The following is a 23,991-nucleotide window of genomic DNA, read 5'->3' on the forward strand; positions in this document are numbered from 1 at the left end:
ACTGAGTCCTGAGACTGTTTGTGTGTAACCCTTTGGTGTCAGCTACGCTGTGCTGGTGTATTTGTACTCACATGCTCTGTGTTGTGCTTGTTGATAAGTACAGAAGGGGATTGCTGCAGAAGATTTATCTTTCAAATCCCTGCTGGTGATGGTGATACAGATGTAACCATGAATAAAAATTCATCAAGCTGTATAATTTTGCTTTGTATATTTTAAGATAAAGGTTGACCCCAACTTAAAAAAGTTAACTACAAAAGAAACCCAAGTCCTGCCTCCCCCAAAACTTCTTCCATCTCACCAGTCTACTACTGTTCTCGTTTATATTTAGCTTTATAAAACAATAGCCAGTATTGTCTAAATGGCATTACGCCTGGAGTCAGAACTACTGGAGCCTCATTCTCAGCATTGCCACTTAACTTCTCTGTACCTTAGTTTGCTCATGTGTGAAGTGGTGGTGATTATAGCACCTGTTTCATCAGGTTGTGAGGATTGATGAGGTAGTATATGTAAAGTATTTTGTAATGAGCATTCAAATGCTAGCTGCTATTGTTATTAATTTCTGAATTAAACTTGCTTCTCAGTTGCTTTTGTACACTGCTTCCGCTGATGCCTGATTGTAAGTCCTCCCTTCCTGAGGCTGAAGTGAGTGATAGTTGCATGGCTAATATTAGGCACAGTATCCTGCTGGGTGTGTTGATGCCCTATAGTTTGGTTCTCTGTAGAATTCTTATTCCATACTTAGTCCAGTTGTATGTATTTTACAGGTGAATGGTATGTCAGAGTTACAAGGAAAATGGCATACTTAATACCCTATTGTATATTGTATAGTTTTTATTTAGGGAGATGATTGGTTTCATGGAAAGAACCATGTACATGGGAAGTCAAGAGACCTGGATTTTAGTCTTAATTTTGCATTGTTTAGTTTTATGTCATTGGGCAGCTCAGCCTCTATGTCTTTATTTGTAGAATGGCACGGTGGTCGTCTCTGCTTTCCTCTTGAGGGCTCATTTGTATGTGAGCTGATAGTTACTCAGTGTACAGATTCCAATAAAGTGATGGTAAGTGATTTCCTTGCTATAAGTGGTTGCTTTATATTAAAAATTAATTATTACTTCCTCTGTTTTCAGCTTCGGGCTCAGAATCAGGTCTTGAAGAAAGGTGTCGTGGATGAACAAGCGAATTCTGCTGCTTTGAAGGTAGGCTACTGTTTGTGTTGTGAGAGTTAGATTAGTATTTGGTGAAGCTTACAGCAGGGAATTCAGCCCATTTTGTGGGTTAAATTCCCAACTCTGACACTGATTCACTAGGGATCGGGGAGGGTAATGGAATTTTTTTGTGTGTTTAACTTTCTTACTCATTTAGGTATGAATGTGATGTGCTTTGACTTCTTAGCTGGAGATTACAAAAATGTCTTATTGGACTGCATCTAATGCATTTCTCTCATACCCAGCTTCTTTCATAGCTAAACTCATCAGGACAAGTGGGGCTTCTTATCTGGCTTGATCTGACAGCACTCTGCAGGGACTGGGTCATATTCATGTTTATATCCCTAGCATTCAGCAGATTGTCCCGATAAATGGGTCTGAAAGTGTGAATCATTTAGTGCATTAATCTTGCTTTGGGTTGAGCTGTTTAATAGTAATAACCTGTGTTAATGATGACTGAGTGATCCATCAGCACCTTTAACTGAGAGAAGAAATATGATGGGAGAAGAAGAATTTGTTTCTACCTCATTTTAGCAGACATGTAATAAACACTGCTTGAAAGTGTTAGTTGTTCAGTCATGGCCAACTCTTTGTGACCCCAGGGACTATATAGCCTGCCACACTCCTCTGTCCATGGGATTCTCCAGACAAGAATACTGAAGTGGGTTACAGTTCCCTTCTCCAGGGGAATCTTTCCAACCCAGGGATCAAACCTAGGTCTCCACATTACAGGCACATTCTTTACCATCTGAGCCACCAGGGAGGCATAGATACTGCTTAGTGATATTCTTAATTGGATAAATTGATTCTAGGATATGGATTCCTTCTTGGCCAAGTTTCAGTAAAATACACTGCCTGCCTCATTCTTTCACTGCCTCCCTTGCTCCCTCTTCGGAGAAAAGGGCTTAGGAGTCCCTGTACTTTTCTGTCTTTCTGGAGTAGCCCGCAACCAGTGACACACGAACAGTCACCAAGATCGTGAGATGCGTCCTTTCACTTGGCTAGTGTTGGACCCTTCTCTAGAGAAATCTGTCTCTTGAGGGGAGCTCCCTCCTTGGGTGCTGTTCCACAGACTTGGGGCTGAGATGGGTCAGAGTACCTTACCCTGAGCTCTCTGCACTTAAGCTGAGATGATTAATAGTCAGAATTTGTTAGCTAAGTTACTGTTTTGTTTAAATCACTGAAGAAATTGATCATTATCTTATCTCCTTATGAGGTCTAAAACCTACCCCTGGGGAAAGTATTTCTGAACTCATCTTGGTCGCCCGCACCGGTGTTTCACACCCTCCCGTGGCTGATTGTGTCTGATGAGCGCTGGCTGTGGCGGTGATGGTGACAGCGGGCCGTCTCACTGAGCGCTCGCCGTGTGTCAGGCAGGCGTTGCACTCAGCGCCTTGCACCCGTGTTCTCAGTTCTCACAACAGCCCTGTGCGGGCACATGCCACTGTCATCACTGGCACTGCAGGAACTAGGATTTATAGAGAGATTGGGATGGATGTCTTCTGAAATCAATGATTGGTTAATGGGGAATATTAGTCACCTAGTGATTAATTAATTATAAGGATGTGAAGAGATTACTTTTAATTGAACTGTGCATTGCAGTCAGCATTTTGATTATATTAGATTTGTATCTTCAGTGAGTTATTAGATGCAATGAGCATTTATTGATATGAGTTTCCTTAAATTGAAATATATAATAATTTGGACATGGGCTGTGCCTATGTTTACCATTGAACTTCAAGCAAACATTAAGGACTTAGTAAACAAAAAACAGAAAAGGAAATTTTTTTTCTCTTTAATGGAAACATATTCTATCCCTCTAGCTATGCCCTCAACATGCAAATAATGTCTGCAGATTACAGAACTAGCCTCTGGTTTTTAGGTTGCTGTTTCAAAATCCACTATTCAAAATTGGGAAAGTAGCATTGACATATATATACACTATCATGTGTAGAATAGGTATCTAGCAGGAAGCTGCTCTAAAACACAGGGAGCCCAGCCTGGCGCTCTGTTGACAACCGAGAGGGGTGGAATGGAGTGGGAGAGGGAGGCTTAAGAGGGACGGGATATATATGCACTTATGACTGATTCAGTTGATGTACGGCAGAGACCACCACAACATTGTAAAGCAGTTATCCTCCAATTAAAAAAATGCCCTGTTCATTAAAACTTGACCTCTTCTTAGCTTTATAGTGGTTTCTCAATGAAGGTAAAGTGAATGTACAGATCTTTCAGTTTATGGTAGTGTATAGCCGTTTGTGTTTGATTACCAGTGAACACGAAGTTACCAGAATGTCGTAAGGAAAATATGGTTAGAATAATATTATTTTTAAAAAGAGTGAAACTAAATATTTCTCGTTTCCCATTTTCTTACCCTGTTGTGATATACACAGTACAGCATGGTCAGTAGAAGACGTGTTGTTTACATTTTAGATTTTGTTCCTATTTTCACTTTAAAGTGAACTGAGAATATTCTTTGTTAGGATAATAACAAAGATTTTTTGTTTGATTTTATTTTTATCTTTGACAGATCAGAATAATTTAAAGTTAAGAGTATTGAAAAGACTTCATTTTGACTGACTTAAATTCAAGGAGGATTTATAGGAAAAAGTGAATACAAATATATTTCTTCCATTCTTGCTTACCTGAAGGGCATCATCAGTGACTCTGAGGTTCTCATTAAAATTTCAAATTTATAAAATTGTAGCCTCAGACTTTATGACTCCTCACCACCAAACACATGAATAACAACATTATATAAAAATGTGTTGTTGTGGATATTTAAGTTGATCAATGTTACTTCAGTAGTATACTCTTTAGCTTTATTTTTAAATTTGCTTGATTGGACCAGAAAATGAATTTGTCACCAAACAGAGCTAAAAACACATAGGAACTAGAATGATAAACATATAACTTTAATTCCTTAAAGAAAGAGGTTTTGATTATATTTTGGTGAAACAAAAAAATTTTTTTTCATTATTTTTAAATGTTAAAACTAAATTACAAGGAATGGTCTGTTTTCACTTTGATGTAGGAACAGCTGAAAATGAAGGATCAATCACTGAGGAAACTGCAGCAGGAAATGGACAGTTTGACATTCCGAAATCTGCAGCTTGCCAAAAGGGTCGAGCTACTTCAAGATGAACTGGCTCTAAGTGAACCCCGAGGCAAGAAAAACAAGGTAGGGGGACCTTGCCATTAGGTGCAGACATCTCCAGGCCACCCTGGTTTTAGCAGAAGACCTAGCCTCCAAATACTCTAAAGGTCTGTTTATTACACCTGGTTATTAGGTCCAGAAAGCAAACATTTGTTATTAATGTATACTAAGTATTTATTGGGCTTCCCTAGTGGTTTAGACGGTAAAGCGTCTGTCTGCAATGCAGGAGACTCGGGTTTGATCCCTGGGTTAGGAAGATCCCTTGGAGAAGGAAATGGCAGCCCACCCCAGTATTCTTGCCTGGAAAATCCCATGGACTGTGGAGCATTAGAGCCATTTTCACATGGAAGTGAGTTTTCAAGAGTTTATGAGAAACCAGCATGCACATAGTTGATTTAGAGGCTAAGAAAAATGAATGGTATATCTCACATTGGTCAAAATTACTGTTTTTTTTTTAGTTATACTAAGCTGCCATTTAACTCAAGGTAGGGCAGATAGAATGAGAAGCGCTGTCCATATGAAGCACTGTCTATGGAAGTGGCAGTTGAAGTACTCATACATGAGGCTTGTAAGTTTGCTGCAGATGTATTTTCTTTGTTTTTATTGTTAGGAGTTCAGTTTGTGTGTGTTTTGTTTGTTTGTTCGTTTGTTGTTTTAGAGAAACATTGTGTTTAATGGTAAAGCTTAGCACATTCCAGCACCAGGCATGGCCTGGAGCCTAAGCAGCAGGGATGGGTAGGTGACCTCCGTGGAGGTTCACATGGCAAAGATGATGAGAAAGGCAACCATTAAACAGAAGAGCTCCATAGCCTCAGACAAGGCAAAGCCCAAAATAGCCTAGGAGAAGAGCTGCTGCTTCAGAGACGGGTTCCTGGCATAGCCAATGATCAAGCTGCCAAACAGTGCTCCAGTGCCAGCCCCTGAGCCAGCCACACCAACCATGGCAGCCCCAATGCCAATAAACTTGGCTGCTGTGTCAATATCCCAGGAGAAAACACTGGTCTGGTACTCCTGCCTGGCCACCTGGAGTGGGACACTGCTGTGGGAAGGCTGTTCAGTTGAGATCTCTGGCCTACTCAGAAAGGAGGCAAAGGCCTGATGGGACCCTGATCGAAGAGTGGATCAGAGCAGGAGGAATGAGTAGTGCCCTGGTGGTCTGTGTTTTTTCAGTCTTCTGGCTTTTACTCTTCTGTCTGATGCTCGTCTTACTCATCCTCTTCACTACATGAAGCTCCATGGAGGTCACCTACCCACCCCTCCTACTTTGACTTCAGGTCATGCCCGATACTGGAGTGTGCTAAGCTTTACCTTTAAACACAATGTTTCTCTTAAAAAAAAAAGTCCCCAGGTGTAAATATAAATTTCTTTCCCTTCTGGTTTTATATAGTGAGGTGAGATTCTGATTGATCTAAGATGGATGATCTGATACTTTTGATCATACTGTGGTTAAGAAGTTGCTTCTTTTTTCAAGGGCAGAAGCTAGTGACAGAGTCTTTAAAAGTCTTGGACAGCACCCCAAAAATGTGTGGACTGAGGCAATGATGACAAAATGGTTGGAGGGAAGAAGGTTCACAGTAACTCTGAAGCAGTGCGTGGGGAGGAAAGAGTGCAGGCTTTGGAGCTGAGCCCAGATTTGAATTCTTTGTCTTCCATTTGTAGGTCTATGACCTTAGGCAAGTTTTTTAGCCTTGCAGCCTCAGTTGTGGGAAAGACTTTCAGGTTTGTTGTCAGGATTAAATGAGATCATGTGAAGTACCCAGGACTGTATGTGGATATGATGGACATGTTGACATAATTATGTCTCATTTCCCCTCCATGGAAGAATTCTCCAGAGTGGTAGTTTTTCAAGTAAGTGGGGAACAGTTCAGTTTAGTCACTCAGTTGTGTCTGACTCTTTGTGACCCCATGAACTACTGCACGCCAGGCTTCCCTGTCCATCACCAACTCCTGAAGCTTACTCAAACTCATGTCCATTGAGTTGGTGATGCCATCCAACCATTGCATTTTCTGTCATACCCTTCTCTGCCTGCCTTCAGTCTTTCCCAGCATCAGCGTCTTTTCGAGTGAGTCAGTTTTTCACATCAGGTGGCCAAAATATTGCAGTTTCAGCTTCAGCATCAGTCCTTCCAATGAACATTCAGGACGGATTTCCTTCAGGATGGACTGGTTGGATCTCCTTGCAGTGCAATAGACGCTTGAGAATCTTCTCCAACACGACAGTTGAAAAGCATCAATTCTTCAGCATTCAGCTTTCTTTATAGTCCAACTCTCACATCCATACATGACTACTAGAAAAACCATAGCTTTGACTAGACAGACCTTTGCTGGCAAAGTAATGTCTCTGCTTTTTAATATGCTGTCTAGGTTGGTCATAGCTTTTCTTCCAAGGAGTAAGCATCTTTTAATTTCATGGCTGCAGTCACCATCTGTAGTGATTTTGGAGCCCAAGAAAATAAAGTCTCACTGTTTCTATTGTTTCCCCATCTATTTGTCATGAAGTGGTGAGACCGGATGCCATGATCTTAGTTTTCTGAATGTTGAGTTTTAAGCCACCTTCACTCTCCTCTTTCACTTTCAACAATAGGCTCTTTAGTTCTTTGCTTTCTGCCATAAGGGTGGTGTCATCTGCATATCTGAAGTTATTGATATTTCTCCGGGCAATCTTGATTCCAGCTTGTGCTTTATCCAGTCCTGCATTTCTCACAATGTACTCTGCATAGAAGTTAAATAAGCAGGGTGACAGTATGCAGCCTTGACATACTCCTTTCCTGATTTGGAACTAGTCTGTTGTTCCATATCCAGTTCTAACTGTTGCTTCTTGACCTGCATGCAGATTTCTCAGGAGGCAGGTCAGGTGGTCTGGTACTCCCATCTCCCTAAGAATTTTCCACAGTTTGTTGTGATCCACACAGTCAAAGGTTTTGGTAAAGTCCATAGAGCAGAAGTAGATGTTTTTCTGGAACTCTCTTGCTTTTTTTATGATCTAATGGATGTTGGCAGTTTGATCTCTGGTTCTTCTGCCTTTTCTAAATCCAACTTGAACACTGGCAGTTCACAGTTCATGTACTGTTGAAGTCTGGCTTGGAGGATTTTGAGCATTACTTTGCTAGTGTGTGAGATGAGTGCTATTGTGCAGTAGTTTGAGCATTCTTTGGCATTGCCTTTCTTTGGGATTGGAATGAAAACTGACCTTTTTCAGTCCTGTGGCCACTGACATGTTGCTAAATTTGTCACATGTTTTCTAAATTTGCTGACATGTTGAGTGCAGCACTTTAACAGCATCATCTTTTAGGATTTGAAATTGCTCAACTGGAATTCCATCACCTCTACTAGCTTTGTTTGTGGTGATGCTTTCTAAGGCCCACTTGAGTTCGCATTCCAGGATGTCTGGCTCTAGGTAAGTGGTCACACCATAGTTGTTATCTGGGTTGTGAAGATCTTTTTTGTATAGTTCTGTGTATTCCTGCCACCTCTTCTTAATATCTTTTGCTTCTGTTAGGTCCATACCATTTCTGTCCTTTATTGTGCCCATCTTTGCATGAAATGTGCACTTGGTATCTCTAATTTACTTGAAGAGGTCTCTGGTCTTTCCCATTCTGTTGTTTTCCTCTGTTTCTTTGCATTGATCAGTGAGGAAGGCTTTCTTATCTCTCCTTGCTGTTCTTTGGAACTGTGCATTCAAATGGGTATATCTTTCCTTTTTTCTTTGCCTTTAGCTTCTCTTCTTTTCTTAGCTATTTGTAAGCCCTCCTCAGACAACTATTTTTCCTTTTTGCATTTCTTTTTCTTGAGGATGATCTTGATCATTGCCTCCTGTACAGTGTCACGAACATCCGTCCATGGTTCTTCAGGCACTCTGTCTGCTGCTGCTGCTGCTAAGTCACTTCAGTCGTGTCCGACTCTGTGCGATCCCATGGACTGCAGCCTCCCAGGCTTCTCCGTCCATGGGATTCTCCAGGCAAGAACACTGGAGTGGGTTGCCATTTCCTTTTCCAGTGCATGAAAGTGAAGTTGCTCAGTCGTGTCTGACTCTTAGCGACCCCATGGACTGCAGCCTACCAGGCTCCTCCATCCATGGGATTTTCCAGGCAATAGTACTGGAGTGGGTTGCCATTGCCTTCTCCCCAGGCACTCTGTCTGTCAGATCTAATTCCTTGTATCTATTTGTCACTTCCACTGTATAATCGTAAGGGATTTGATTTAGGTTATAAAGCTCAACATTCAGAAAACTAAGATCATGGCATCTGGTCCCATCACTTTCATGGGAAATAGATGCGGAAACAGTGGAAACAGTGTCAGACTTTATTCTTTTGGGCTCCAAATTCACTGCAGATGGTGACTGCAGCCATGAAATTAAAGGACGCTTACTCCTTGGAAGGAAAGTTATGACCAACCTAGATAGCATATTAAAAAGCAGAGACATTACTTTGCCAACAGAGGTCCATCTAGTCAAAGCTATGGTTTTTCCAGTGGTCATGTATGGATGTGAGAGCTGGACTGTGATAAAAGCTGAGTGCCGAAGAATTGATGCTTTTGAACTGTGGTGTTGGAGAAGACTCTTGAGAGTCCCTTGGACTGCAAGGAGATCCAACCAGTCCATTGTAAAGGAGATCAATCCTGGGTGTTCTTTGGAAGGCCTGATGCTAAAGCTGAAACTCCAATACTTTGGCTACCTCATGCGAAGAGTTGACTTATTGGAAAAGACTCTGATGCTGGGAGGGATTGGGGTCAAGAGGAGAAGGGGACGACAGAAGATGTGATGGCTGGATGGCATCACTGACTCGATGGACATGAGTTTGAGTGAACTCCGGGAGTTGGTGATGGACAGGGAGGCCTGGCATGCTGTGATTCATGGGGTCGCAGAGTTGGACACGACTGAACGACTGAACTGAACTGAACTGAATGGTCTAGTGGTTTTCCCTACTTTCTTCAATTTAAGTCTGAATTTGGCAATAAGGAGTTCATGATCTGAGCCATAGTCATCTCCCAGTCTTGTTTTTGCTGACTATATGGAGTTTCTCCATCTTTGACTGCAAAGAATATAATCAGTCTGATTTCGGTATTGACCATCTGGCGATGTCCATGTGTAGAATCTTCTCTTGTGTCATTGGGAGAGGATGTTTGCTATGACCAGCGTGTTCTCTCGGCAAAACTCTGTTAGCCTTTACCCTGCTTCATTCTGTACTCCAAGACCAAATTTGCCTCTTACTCTAGATATCTCTTGATTTCCTACTTTTGCATGCCAGTCCCCTATAATGAAAAGGACATCTTTTTTGGGTGTTAGTTCTAGAAGGTCTTGAAGGTTTTCATAGAACCATTCAACTTCAGCTTCTTCAGCATTAGTGATTGGGGCATAGACTTGGATTACCCTGATACTGAATGGTTTGCCTTGGAAATGAACAGGGATCATTCTGTCGTTTTTGAGATTGCACCCAAGGACTGCATTTCGGACTCTTGTTAACTATGGCTACTCCATTTCTTTTAAGGGATTCTTGCCCACAGTAGTAGATATAATGGTCATCTGAGTTAAATTCACCCATTCCAGTCCATTTTAGTTCACTGACTACTAAAATGTCGATGTTCAATCTTGCCATCTCCTGTTTGACTACTTCCTTTTTACCTTGAAATTGGAACAGAGAGTGCAAAACAGATATGTATCAGAATCGCTTGGAAAACTTTGTCAAAATACACATGTTGTGGAAATTCTGGAAGACGCCTGGGGAGGGGAAATAGCCATCTGTATTTCATCCCCAGGTTAGTGAGATCCTCTCAGGGCTGTTTCCGTAGATTTAGGTGTAATTACTTCTGAATTAGTTTTAATAAAAACTTTCCAAATTTGGGATTACTGAACAACCAGAATATGTCATTCAGCAGTGTTCCTTGTGTGAAATGTATGTCTTGTGTTCACATTTGGTGTTTATGTATTTGTTTATTACATAGCTGCTCCATTTTCAGAGGGCTTTCTAATCGTGGGTTCACGTTGAATCAGTAAGTGACTTCATTTTAAGTGAGGAGTGAAGGACAAAAAAGGCAGAGGAGGGTGGTGACTGATGTCTGAACAGTTTCATTGTTAGGCTGTCCCTTGAATAGTGTCATTTCTGTGTGTATTCCATGAAAACAAATGTTCATTATTGGCTCTTAAATAGTGCTATTCTTCTATGTAGAAAAAGTTAATATTGATATAGGGGCAAAAGGAATGTATTTTTGGTAGTTTTGTGCTTTTTTCCTTCTATTTATTTGTAATAGCTTTATCTTGTATTTTTTAAAATTAGAAATGTATGTGAACTTTTGTATAAATGTAGTTTTGTGAATGCTGTTAATTTCTTAAAGGAGTTAAACAACTCAGACTCATGGAATTGCTAAAACTGTCATTTTTTAAACCGGGAGATCAATTGTTAAAATGATATTTATTAACATATTTATGTTGCTAACTTTCTGGATCTACTCTGTCTTCTAGCAGAACTACTCCTAAATTCATCTGCAAAGAATAGTGAGCCTTATCTGTTCTTTTTCCCTCTCTCTCTTAAGCTTTTCTGCTCATTGCAGTATTTGCATTTCCAACTTATGTCACATAGGAAAAGTTAAATGATGGACTGTATACCTTTTGCAGGATTGTTTGACAGTGGTGAACACGTAGAAGAGACAAGCTACTAAGGTGATAGAGAATCTGTGTACCTTAGAATGTTTCTCTAAAGGGTGACAGTTATGTGGACATAACTTATTCTTTCCATCAGAAAAGTGGAGAATCTTCTTCTCAGTTGAGTCAAGAGCAGAAGAGTGTCTTTGATGAAGACCTGCAAAAGAAGATAGAAGAGAATGAACGGTTGCATATACAAGTGAGAAAATCTTCTATTTTTCCGTATGAATTAAAAAATGGGTTGTATGATCTGGAATGTGGAAAAAACAACCCATGATAGAGTATTTTGTATGTGGGTAGGTGTTTTAACGTTTCCTGTGGTTGGTGGGTACGTATGTCACTGTCGTTCATTCATTTCTAAGATCTCACATTTTAATACGGATGTGTGCTTTGAATATGCACTTGTTCAGAGAACAGCTGAATAGCTTTATAAGTTAGTGATACAGAAGTATAATAGGGACTCTTCCTTTTATGTAGGACATGTTTAGATGGATTATTTAGATGGGGCTTATCATTTTAATTTGTGACGGTTGGTTTTTGTCTGTTTCCCTTTTAGTCTGAAAGGTCTCACTAGGGTACAGACCATGTCACTTTTTCTGCCCAGCCTCAGAACAGGGCCTCACTCATGGCATGCCTTCAGATATTTATGGAATGTTGAGTAATCAATGTCTACTCCAAATCAGTCAGCATATTTTAAGAGTCATAGTATAGTGTATTCAACTGTGCCTCCTGTTTTTTCTTGTGTGAAATGGTGAGCATAATCAAACAGTGGAAAATAAATATTCATTCTTAGTATTTGAAAGTGTTTACAAAATGAACTTTTGACCTCATGAATTTTGTGTGAAGTAGTCATAATTCTTAATTACTGTTGAATTCTCATTCGGCTTCCCTGATAGCTCTGTTGGTAAAGAATCCACCTGCAATGCAGGAGACCCCGGTTCAATTCCTGGGTCAGGAAGATCTGTTGGAGAAGGGATAGGCTAGGATTCTCATTAAGGAAAGGAGCTTTACATTACACAGGAGTATGTTATACAGGAGTAACATCTGTTTGAATTTTGATTATTTAATTGTAGAAGTTCGCATAATAGTATAGCAAGAGTTGTGCTCAACTGGTCAGTTGAGTTAGTTCTCCATGTGCCAGAGGTAGTTTGAAATAGAAGTCCATGAGATAGGTTGGGGAAGAAATGTAGGCTTTGAAGTCTGTTTGTGCCTGTGAAACAGTTGACAGTTAGGTAGCCCTTTGAAGCTTCAGGTTCCCCATCTGTAAAGGAGGGTCTGCAAGTAACACCGCCTCTGACCTACTGTGAGGATCCACTGAGCTCTTGCCTGTGCAGTTTCACACACTGAGCATATGGAACCTTATGGAAGTCACTCAATGATCAGTCACTGCCATTGTTTGCTCTTCATTTGTGTGTATGAGGAGGTTCTGAGAAGAAGACGTGATCTTTTCTTTTCAGTTTTTTGAAGCCGATGAGCAGCACAAGCACGTGGAAGCAGAGCTGAGGAGTCGGCTGTCCACTCTGGAAATGGAGGCGGCTCAGCACCAGGCTGTGGTCGATGGCCTGACGCGGAAGTACATGGAGACCATCGAGAAACTGCAGAACGACAAGGCTAAACTAGAGGTAAGCCCCGCTGTTGGTGAGAGCTTGTTCAGAAATAGTCTGGGCTTTTGTAAATCGTCTGCCTGCTTTGGAGAACAGAAGTTAGGCACTCAAGGCGGGACTGCAGCCTACAGTGTCTGCTCAGCGTGTTGTCATCTGTGGCCTGATTCATCTTCTTTTCTTTTTTTCTCACAGACAAATATGCATATAATTTTGGCTAATAGTGGTTGTCATACCACATTTCTAGCAAACAGAACACAATTTCAAATGAATAGCTATATAAAATTTATAGGGGAAAACCAAAAAGAAAAAAGAGTAGAAAAAATTTTTCACCACTTTCAGGATTTCAAAATGGAAAGCCAAGGAATATAGTTTGGCATAGTTTATTTTTTATTTTTAAAAATTTTATTGGAGTATAGTTGATATACAATGTTGTGTTAGTTTCAAGTGTTCAGCAAAGTGATTCAGTTATACATATACATATATTCATTCTTTTTCAGATTTTTTTCCCCATATAAGTTATTACAGACTATTGAGTAGAGTTCCCTGTGCTATGCTTTTCTTTTCCTTCTAAAATTTAGGTAAAATCTCAGACTCTAGAAAAGGAGGCCAAGGAATGTCGACTTCGGACAGAAGAATGGTATGTGGAAATGTGAATTCCAAGGGGCCCTGAAGTGAGAATCAGAAGACCTGAATTTTGGTTTAGCAGCTTCTCTGTCTCAATTTTCTCACATTTGCAGTGAGACAGAAGTAGGTCATTTCTAGGGGCCTTTCCAGTTCTTATATCTCTGGGACCTTAAAAATTCTTGGCAGAGTGGCTTGTGCAGCAGTCCTCAGCCTGCAGATGTTCTGGCCTGTGGCAGATGCCATTCTGGGGCGCCTGCACTGAGGACTGGGTGCTTTCTGTGGCAGACTACTCTAAAGAGATGGTCTTCTCATAGTCCAAGGCAGGAAAACTGACTGTTGATCGTGGTGTCAGCCTTTTAATGTTTAGTTGCTAAGTCGTGTCTGACTCTTTGAGACCCCAGGGACTGTAGCCCGCCAGGCTCCTCCATCCATGGGATTTCCCAGGTGAGAATACTGGCGTGGTTTGCCATTTCCTTCTCCAGGGGATCTTCCTGACTCAGGGATTGAACTCACATCTCCTATGTCTCCTGCATGTAGGCAGATTCTTTACTGCTGAGCCACCAGGGAAGCCCAACATTTTAATAAAATGGTGCCTTTTAAATAAAATGAGGTTGTGTAATCTAATGTGGAGACATTTACCTGTTAAAATATTACTTATCTCTGGATGGTAAGAGCATGTGCCAACATTTATTTGATAAATGACATATTTTAGGTTTTGATAGGATCAATCAATGAATTTCTTCAATTTAGTTGTACTGAAAATGCATGATGTACCTATACTCTTAATTGAATCAAAACCAAAAATGATCAGATTTTGAGCTCAAGGTAAAAATCTGCTATAATACTTTAAAAAATTTTACTGTTATACTTGAACAAATACTTGTGTTATAAAGAGAAAAATCTATCGGTTTGAAATGGCTCTAAGATGATTTTGAGCTTGGGGAAATAAACTTAAAATTGTATAAGACAGTGGGACTGTGATAAATTCTTTGCAACTTCCAGTTATTCAGCAGGAGTCTCAAGGGCTTTAAAATCAAGACTTAGTATTTTTCTTATGTTTTTTTTTTTTAAACAACTCTCTACTACCAAGGGTATACAGATGTCAGATAAGCCTGTCAGTCTGAAAGCCTGATACCAGCTATTGAGGTAACATGCAAATGTTGATCATATGGTTTTGTATTTTTTCTTTCAGTCAGTTACAATTAAAGAATCTTCATGAAGATTTGTCAAGTAGATTAGAAGAATCTTTATCAATCATCAGTGAGAAAGTACCTTTTAATGATACAAGTAGGTATTTTGTACAGTTTTTCATTATTTGCAACTCTGAACTTCTTTAGGATAGCCATCTTATTAAAATAGTTTCTAATGTACTTGGCTGAAAACCTCTCTTGCCCAACAGAGGGTTGCTTTCTTTTTGTCCTTTTGATCAGCTTTCGCCCTCATGTCTCATAGGGAGATTTTAAGTTGTCACATAACTATTCTGAAGCTAGTCTTCTTGGAAAAAGCCCAAAGCTACATTTTTCAATTGCATGTATTTAACATATCCCAACGTGAAAACCAGCCTATACACGTAAAGTACCTGAATACTTGTACAAGAAAAGCCGATCACAGTGGACGGCAAGGTGGAAGAGGAGTAAGGGGATGGTGGGAGGTGAATCTTCTCTGTCAGATATCCCTTGCCCTTTGGACAATGCGCAGCACTGGTTCCGGAGCTGACTTGGGTATGCCTGCTTCCCCCTCATCCTGGGAAGGATCTGGTAATTTACATAACCAAGAGCACCAAAGAGAACTTTAAAAAAAATTGACTTGCGTGTATGTGTTAAGTCACTTTGTCGTATTCGACTCTTTGCAACCCCACGGACTGTAGCCCACCAGGCTCCTCTGTCCATTGAATTCACCAGGCAAGAATACTGGAGTGGGTAGCCATTCCCTTCTCCAGGGTAATCTTCCTGACCCAGGGATCAAACCCAGGTCTCCTGCGCTGCAAGCAGATTCTTACTTTCTGAACTACCAGGGAAGCCCAAGTATTAAGTCAAAATCTTAAAGACAAAGAAAACGGTTGAAACTTAAATTCAATGTGGTATACATTTTCTTTTTTACAATTATATGATTGAAATTAATTTTTGACTTCTCAATTTTTCTTAGGAAAGACCTAAAAAAAGAGGGAAGAAAAGACAAAGAAAAATAGCAGTTTGTTCTAAAACTGAAATCAGCATATGTCATTATCATATCAAAAACCTAAATTCCTCTGAAAACAACACCTGTTACTGCTTTCTACATTAATGTAAATAGTATCAGCATACTTTGATCCACTAGGCTTGAATCCTTGACGTTTCATTTGCTCCTTAATCCTTAGTCATCACATTCTAATCATTTCCGTCTGAATCTCTTTGGGTTTATCCTTTCTTTTCCAGTACTAGTTGTCACCCTATTTTCGGTCCTTATCATTTCACAAGTAGAGTTACTACTTTTAGTAACTCTATATTTAGAGTTACTAAATAATCTCTAATATTTAGAGATTATTTGCTGAAGGTCTAAATTTTGCATAGGATATGCAAAAATGTATAAGACAAAAAGCTCTACCCTCAAGGAATTTATAGTCCAGTAGGGGGAAAATAAGATAGAGAAATATATGAAATATAAGCTAAGTTATTCCATGAAGAACTTCTTGGGGTTTCAGAGGAAGGGTGATTACTGCTGGTTGTTTGGGGAAGCCTTCTGGAAGAAGTGTGCTTTGGGCTGGGCCAGGGTGTGAAAGTAGGTTTTATTGGTCAGAGAGGTGAGGGAGAACCAGCCAGGGAATTGCATTGAGTGTGGTATGTATGATAAAGGTGCTGTCAGGGCCTGGCAGTAGTAATTAGTTAAGTATGACTGGAGGCTAGAGTGGATGGGATGTGGAAGCCAATGATAGGTAAGTTCTGAAAGGGTGGGTGGGACTGGACTCTCAAGTTCTGGGCAGAGGACTTGGGATTTCATTCACAAGGCAGTAGGTTGTTGAGGAAGATTTTAGAAATGTCCCTTTTTAAACAAAATTATTTATTTATATTTGGCTGTGCTCGGTCTTTACTGCTGCATGTGCTTTTCTCTAGTTGTGGCGAGTGGGGGCTACTCTCGAGTTGCGCTGTGAGGGCTTCTCATTGCAGGGGCTTCTCTTGTTGCAGAGCACAGGCTCTAGGGTGCACAGGCTGCAGTAGCTGCGGCACACGGGCTTAGTTGCTCCTTCCAGGCTCTAGAGCACAGGCTCAGTAGCTCCGAGGCATGTGGGATTCTTCCGGATTAGGGATCGAACCTGTGTCTCCTGCATTGGCAGGCGGATTCTTTACCACTGAGCCACCAGGGAAGCCCTGGAAATGTCTTGATGAGATTTGTGCACTCACTTGGTTAATCTGGCAACAGAGTATAGACTACGCTGGAATGGGAGAAGGAGACTGATGCTGTTGTGGTGATAGTCCTGGTGTGCTGGGATGGGGGCTGGAGCCTGAGATGTCAGGAGATGCAAGGAGGCAAGGCAGAGAGAGCAGGCAGTGTGGGGAAAAGACGTGGTGCAGTTGACAGAGATCAGAGAGGCAGATGGGGAGCAGGTTTATGGGAGAGATGAGGAGGTTAACTTGGATGTGGCTTAATAGTCTAACCGATTGGTGTGCATCTCTTTACCTGCTGGTGTGCACATTTGTAAATAAAAGTTTAGAGCTGGGGAGAGAAGCTGATGTTGACCCAGTTGGGATGGATGAGCCCCTCTGTTGGGAATGAGGGTTATAGAGTACAAAGAGGCCTGTGCAGAGTGCACCCCAGTGATCAGGAAGGGAAGGGGCTGAGTGGAGACAAGCTGGCAAATGAGTGAGCATTTATTATTTCTTAGTTAAGCTCTTTTTCTGTAAATGTAAAAGTGACTTAATGTACATCCATTTTTGTTTTGTAGAATATAGCCAGTATAATGCTCTGAATGTTCCAGTCCACAATAGGAGACATCAGGTAAAGATGAAGATTTTATTTTCAGTAATGTGTATGTCAAACTTTTCAGAAACACCAGTTAGTTGTTTAGGTCTCTGTTTAGTGCACCAAATCATTGCATTAAACTTTTACTTTCTTTTCTCATACATTTAAAAAAATTGTGGAACATGCTATTTTTTGAATTTGTAAATAATACAGATTTTTGCTGTCTCTTGTCTTAACATTAAAACTGAATTGTGGGATGCACTGATTTTTGTCATACATTTCTTTTAGGTTGGTGGGCTTTGTACTTTAGGTTAAGTAGAAGAGGTATATTAGCCAATATGGATGGCTTTCTACTTTACTTAGATGGTAGTATTAAAATATATGTGGGAGCAAATGAATTTAAGGCATAATTATTTTAGAGTTCAAATGTTTTCTCCAAAAGCAGACTTAATAAAGTTGTTTGGGTGTAATAACCTGATAGTTGACTTTAACTGTATCTTTTTCATTTTAAAGCTGAAGATGCGGGATATCGCTGGGCAGGCCCTGGCTTTTGTTCAAGATCTTGTCAAGGCTCTTCTGAACTTTCATACCTATACAGAACAGAGGATTCAGATTTTTCCTATTGATTCTGCCATTGACACAATATCTCCATTGAATCAGAAGGTATGTTTAACTCAGGATACCTTTTGTCTGCCCTGAACAAATCTGGAGACTTGCTATTTATTAGACTAGTTCTGTGCTTCAGCCAAGTACTATAGAGGATGTGGGGAGAAACTCTAAGTCATAGTCTTTATCGTCAAGAAACAAGGTAAACATGGAGATTCTTTTGAAATGGAATAGTGAGGGACATGTTAGAAGACCTAAGTGTGAATAAGTGGTCAGGGCAGTAAGTGAATATGATGTCATCAAGGAGGGGAGACTGCTGTTGGTGGTAGTGTCTGGAAGACTCTGGTGATTTGACTGGGCTTTGAAAAATGAGCATGGTTTGCATAAGAGGAGAGAAGTGGGGTAGGTGTTTTTTCCCTATAAAACTTTTCACCACAAACCTTTTGAAGTTCATAAAAATTAAAGTTTGAAATGCTCTTTAATATCACCATGGGAAAAAGCTTTCAGATGACCTGGGTAAGGAAAATGGACCTGTAGCATTTTAAGGCAGTTATATTTTCTTTTACGCTTCCTATAATATAAAAGCATTTTCCCCGCACTGGTTCTTTGTCCATTATTTTATTTTTATTTTTTTGTTTTTGGGGCCTTTTTTGGCCATACAGTGTAGCACGTGGGATCTTAGTTTCCCAACTAGGAATTGAACCTGGGCTCCAGCAGTGAAAGCACTGCGTTTTAACCGCTGGACTGCCAGGGAATTCCCACCATTATTTTACTTAGCTTGTTACCATGTTATGCTCACATGGTGAGAATCAAATATGTTAATCATAATGGAAATATTTCATTACTCTGAAGAATTCATATTTTTCTCAGTATTTTACCTTTGGTACTTTTATCTCTGAGAGACCCTCTTGTGACTTTTCTGTTAAGCCTCTATTATTGAAGATTCAGTAACCATTTGTTAAAAGATGACCAAAGCATTTAGACTTGTTCATAAAATCATAAAGTAGACTTTTATACCTGAGCTTAGAGTTCAACTTATTTTATAGCCCAGAGAGACTGAGTTTCCCAGGGCCATATATCTGTGTAGCTTGCAGTTCGACTAGTTGAATCACATTTTTGCAAAATTAGACTTTACATTTGTATACAGAGAAATCAAAATTTGAGCCATTATACAATATTTAAAAAGCTGAGCTTTTCACATGTGAAAAATTAACTTCTTGTTTCTCAATTGTCTCAAAGCTTGGGGGATCTTTTTCTGAATCTGTTCTTCATACTGAATTAGTTCTTCATAAGTATTACAGTATCCATGACAGAGATAAAAGTTTTTATATAGTCATTTTGATGATAGTTACATTCCTAGAATGTGTTAACCTTGAACATTTTATGCAATGAATATAAGCTGTACTCAAAAGTCTTGTTTTTAAAAAATGAGTTCAGTTCAGTTCAGTTGCTCTGTCGTGTCCGACTCTTTGCAACCCCATGAATTGCAGCACGCCAGGCCTCCCTGTCCATCACCAACTCCCGGAGTTCACTCAAACTCACGCCCATTGAGTTGGTGATGCCATCCAGCCATCTCATCCTCTGTCATCCCCTTCTCCTCCTGCCCCCAATCCCTGAGTGTTTTCCAATGAGTCAACCCTTCTCATGAGGTAGCCAAAGTATTGGAGTTTCAGCTTTAGCATCAGTCCTTCCAAAGAATACCCAGGACTGATCTCCTTTAGAATGGACTGGTTGGATCTCCTCGCAGTCCAAGGGACTCTCAAGAGTCTTCTCCAACACCACAGTTCAAAAGCATCAATTCTTCGGCGCTCAGCTTTCTTCACAGTCCAACTCTCACATCCATACATGACCACTGGAAAAACTATAGCCTTGACTAGACGGACCTTTGTTGGCAAAGTAATGTCTCTGCTTTTGAATATGCTATTTAGGTTGGTCATAACTTTCCTTCCAAGGAGTAAGCATCTTTTAATTTCACGGCTGCAATCACCATCTACAGCGATTTATGTAAACACAAAAATCTGTCCTACAGTTTTGACTCAAATATCAAATCTTTTTTTTTTTTAATATTAAATTGCACCCCTATGAAGAAGTGGTTGTTTCGGAAGGAAGGCCTATTGGTGGTGTGTTGTTAATAGTATCCCCTCCCCACTTGCCTCATGCCCAGTTGTTAATTATCCGTCTGCTGGTTTGTCACTTTGCCATGGAATGGGCGCTTGAGTTTAGTATCTGAGATTGTTAGAGGGGAACTTTGTGTAAAAAGTCAAATTTCCCAAAAAAAAAGTTTGCAAAAGTATTAAGGTTTATAACTCAGTGGGTCCATTTACAGATGTTTTGATATCCTTTATTTTCCAGTGATTTAACTCAGAATTCTTCTCCTATTTAGTTCTCACAGTATCTTCATGAAAATGCATCTTACGTCCGCCCTCTTGAGGAAGGAATGCTTCATTTATTTGAAAGTATTACTGAGGATACTGTGACCGTCCTGGTAATTTACTTCTGTTTTACTTCTGGAAGTGGGAGTGCTTCTTTATCAAACAAAATTATTAATCTTGAAATTGTTTTTCTTTTCCAGGAGACAACTGTGAAATTGAAAACTTTTTCAGAGCATTTAACCTCTTACATATGTTTTCTTAGGAAGATTCTTCCTTATCAATTAAAAAGGTACTTACTGCTCTGGGCCAGGGAGGTTGGGGAATTGTGAGGTGTCATCTGAGCTGTGCTGGAGTTAATAAAGTAACAACCTGTGCCTCTTGAGCTCTGCCTGACCTTTTTGCACCACAACCAATTTGGATGTTTGTGAAAAAGGAAAATCATGGCTTGAGCAGCACAAACTTATATTTAAGAAAACTGAATTGTAGTTTCTCAGCTAGAGTTTCTTCAATAGTTTTGAACTGTGATCAGTGGAATAACCATGTAGTGCAACATGAACCAGTATTTTTAGTGATTGTGAATGACACATTTATTAAAGGAAATTTTTTAGTTTTGGGTATTGTTATCCTTTTACTGAAAACATCTAGATGGGGGTAATAATAGTTAACCTCTATATTTGAATCTGTAATCCTTAGGTTTCTTTTAAATAGTATGCTGTTTTTATTATTGGTGATTTAAGTTATAAAATAAAAACTGTGTACATCCTCCAGCCCTCATAGGATGAGTCATTTAGTAACCTTAAATATTGCATCTTAAACATTCCTGAAAAGGCAAGAGAAAATAATTTATATAACTGGAAATTTGAAACTACTGATTGCACATTTTGATACTTTTGATGTAAAACTACAGAGACTCCTAATTCATCTAAATCTTTTCATCCTAAGATCTAGTCTTTAAAAAAGGCAAAGAATAATGCAACTGGAAATAAGAGAAATAAGAACATATATGTACTATTATTGATACGTATTATTAATGTTGTTGTTTATTCCCTAAATCATGGCTGACTTTTTGCAACCCTGTGGACTGTAGCCTGACAGGCTCCTCTGTCCTTGGGGATTCTCTAGGCAAGAATACTGGAGTATGTTGCCATTTCCTTCTCTAGGGCATCTTCCCGACCCAGGGATTGAACCTGTCTCCTGCATTGCCAGGCAGATTCTTTACTGCTGAGCTACCTGGGAAGCCCATAGGTATTATAGTGGATTGCAAAACAAGGTTTAGGAAAAACATAGATGAAAAGCCTATAGATACTGAAAATATACAAGTAATTGTAGTTTTTTAGTCCTTATAAACTAAAGTAGTAGGTTTTAGCTTTTCAAAAATATGAAATTTTGTTATTAAAAAATTTATGTATGTTAAGAACCATCTTATTTCCTAAGTCTAACCTAACAAGGTATTTTAGTAACTGAATTCTATGATTTGTGCACATGACAGAATTTTAGGACTCAGGGAATTATGAGCTCATAATTGTGAATTATACTTTCCTTCAGATCCTTAAATGTTTTAGTTTAGTATAATTGAAGTTTTTCTGAAAATTGACTCTGAAAGTTTAACACTGAATTGAATATACCTTATTGATTCGGCTTATGTTTAAAAGATTGTAAGAACCATTGTAAAAGTGGTATTTACTGCTTGAAAGAGTTAATGCATTTTTATTTTATCTTAATTTATTTTTTCACTATTACATTTTTAGAAACACTGGGTAAGTCCTTTCTTGATCTAAGATTCCTATTCTTGGGAATGTTCTGTCCCATATGCTTTCAGCCCTACCTTATCAGATTTTCATGTATTTTAGGCAATTTTTTTCCCATTGGTTTAAATATCACTCTAGTTGGCAAGATAACATGTTCATTAGTAATAAATGGGTTTAGCATTGAATGAAGCTGTCTGCTATAAATAAATAGAGCAGAAGTGTCAAGGTCAAGAAAATGGATGTGATTCTTGATATCACATCACAAGCATATCATTCTTGTGCTAATAACTTTTCTAGCTTTGTGTAAAAAGCATTTTACTTGATTATTGCACATTTTAATAAGTACTCTTAAGAGTCTACATAGTTTTTAACCTTATAATTAAGTTTTCCCAAGCACCATTTAAAATGGAAAATGATTATATTTTTATGAATGTTAAGAAATTACTTTTATATTGCACTTATAGATTGGTTTTTCCAATCTGTCTGACTTTTGAAATTATATACACTTCCCTGGTGGCTCAGTGATAAAGAATCCGCCTGCTAATACAGGAGACGGGTTCAATCCGTGGGTCAGGAAGATCCCCTGGAAAAGGAAATGACAACCCACAACAGTATTCTTGCCTGGGAAATCCCACTACAGAGGAACCTGGCGGGCTACAGTTTATGGGGTCACAAAGAGTCGGACATGAGTTAGTGACTAAATAACAACTCACTGAAAAAGGTTTCTTATTGATTCTGTCTCCCAGTTCCTATTTAATTCTCTTTAGAAATTCAGCCTATGAAGTATTTTTCTCCTGAAAATATTTTGAAGGAAGCATTTTTGTGCTGCTCTCAGGATGGAAGACAGTGGGCACCTTTTCTTCCATTTAGTCATCTTTTGCTTCATTGGTATTGGAGGAAGCCAGTGTATACATGATGATATAACAAAATGGAACCTTGTCAGTGAGCTCAAGTTTCTTTTTTTGGTCCATTCTCTCTTTGGATATAGATGTTTGACAATTTAGGTAGTTTCTTATAGCTGATTGAAAATCATTCGGGATGCTCACTTCTATAAACTCTGCCCATTCCTAGCCTAGAAGAAGAATGTGAAGCCTCCCTTTGCACGTCTGCATTACGAGCCAGGAATCTAGAGCTGTCCCAGGACATGAAAAAGATGACAGCTGTGTTTGAGAAGCTGCAGACTTACATTGCTCTTCTTGCCTTGCCAAGTAAGTGTCTTTGTTACTCATGGTTCAATGTGAAGAACTTAGAGTACAAGAAGTTGGAGAAGGGAGGCGGTTTGGCATGTTTGAGTGAGAAGAGCCTAGGATCTGGGACCAGAAAAACTTGGATTCATATCCTGCAGCCCTTTATACATTTATGGCCTTGGGCAAATCACTTTACTTTTCTGCTTCTGTTTTCCCACTTATAAAATGAAGGTAAATGAGTTAAATTAAGAATGTACAAGGACTTCCCTGGTGGTCTAGTGACTAAGACTTGTTGTTAGTCACTCAGTCGTATTGTGACCCCATGGACTGCAGCACGCCAGGCTTCCGTATCCTATCTCCCAGAGGTTGCTCAAACTCATGTCCGTTGAGTCGATGATGCCATCCAACTGTCTTATCCTCGGTCTCCCCCTTCTCCTCTTGCCCTCAATCTTGCCCAGCATTAGTGTCTTTTCCAGGGGGTCAGCTCTTCACATCAGGTGGCCAAAGTATTGGAGGTTCAGCTTCATCATCAGTCCTTCCAGTGAATATTCAGTGTTGATTTCCTTTAGTATTGACTGGTTTGATCTCCTGGCTGTCCAGAGAACTCTCAAGAGTCTTCTCCAGCACTATGGTTCGAAAGCATCAATGCTTTGGTGCTCAATCTTCTTTATGATTCAGCTCTCACATCCGTACATGACTACTGGAAAAACCATAGCTTTGACTATACAGACCTTTGTTGGCAAAGTAATAGCTGTGGTTTTTAATATGCTATATACATTCGCCATTGCTTAGAAGGCTCTCATCTCTCCTTGCTATGCTTTGGAACTCTGCAGTCAGTTGGTTATGTCTTTCCCTTTCTACTTTGCTTTTTGCTCCTCTTCTTTTCTCAGCTATTTGTAAGGCCTCCTCAGACAA

At 39.6% G+C, this 23,991-nt stretch overlaps 1 protein-coding gene across 1 annotated transcript in view; it reads left to right on the top strand.

The window, feature by feature from the left end:
• PPP1R21 (protein phosphatase 1 regulatory subunit 21) overlaps nucleotides 1-23,991 on the top strand; it is a 71,771-nt gene that overhangs the window by 11,866 nt on the left and 35,914 nt on the right. Inside the window, exons 2-12 of the mRNA XM_055540045.1 lie at nucleotides 1,128-1,196; nucleotides 4,240-4,386; nucleotides 11,097-11,198; nucleotides 12,457-12,621; nucleotides 13,182-13,240; nucleotides 14,420-14,514; nucleotides 17,147-17,199; nucleotides 17,677-17,826; nucleotides 20,153-20,254; nucleotides 20,342-20,430; nucleotides 22,961-23,097. Coding sequence (XP_055396020.1) covers nucleotides 1,128-1,196; nucleotides 4,240-4,386; nucleotides 11,097-11,198; nucleotides 12,457-12,621; nucleotides 13,182-13,240; nucleotides 14,420-14,514; nucleotides 17,147-17,199; nucleotides 17,677-17,826; nucleotides 20,153-20,254; nucleotides 20,342-20,430; nucleotides 22,961-23,097 — 1,168 coding nt within the window. The remainder of the gene's footprint in view (nucleotides 1-1,127; nucleotides 1,197-4,239; nucleotides 4,387-11,096; nucleotides 11,199-12,456; nucleotides 12,622-13,181; nucleotides 13,241-14,419; nucleotides 14,515-17,146; nucleotides 17,200-17,676; nucleotides 17,827-20,152; nucleotides 20,255-20,341; nucleotides 20,431-22,960; nucleotides 23,098-23,991) is intronic.

Source organism: Bubalus kerabau, chromosome 11 (genome assembly GCF_029407905.1).
Source record: "Bubalus kerabau isolate K-KA32 ecotype Philippines breed swamp buffalo chromosome 11, PCC_UOA_SB_1v2, whole genome shotgun sequence".
NCBI classification, from domain to species: Eukaryota; Metazoa; Chordata; class Mammalia; order Artiodactyla; family Bovidae; genus Bubalus; species Bubalus kerabau.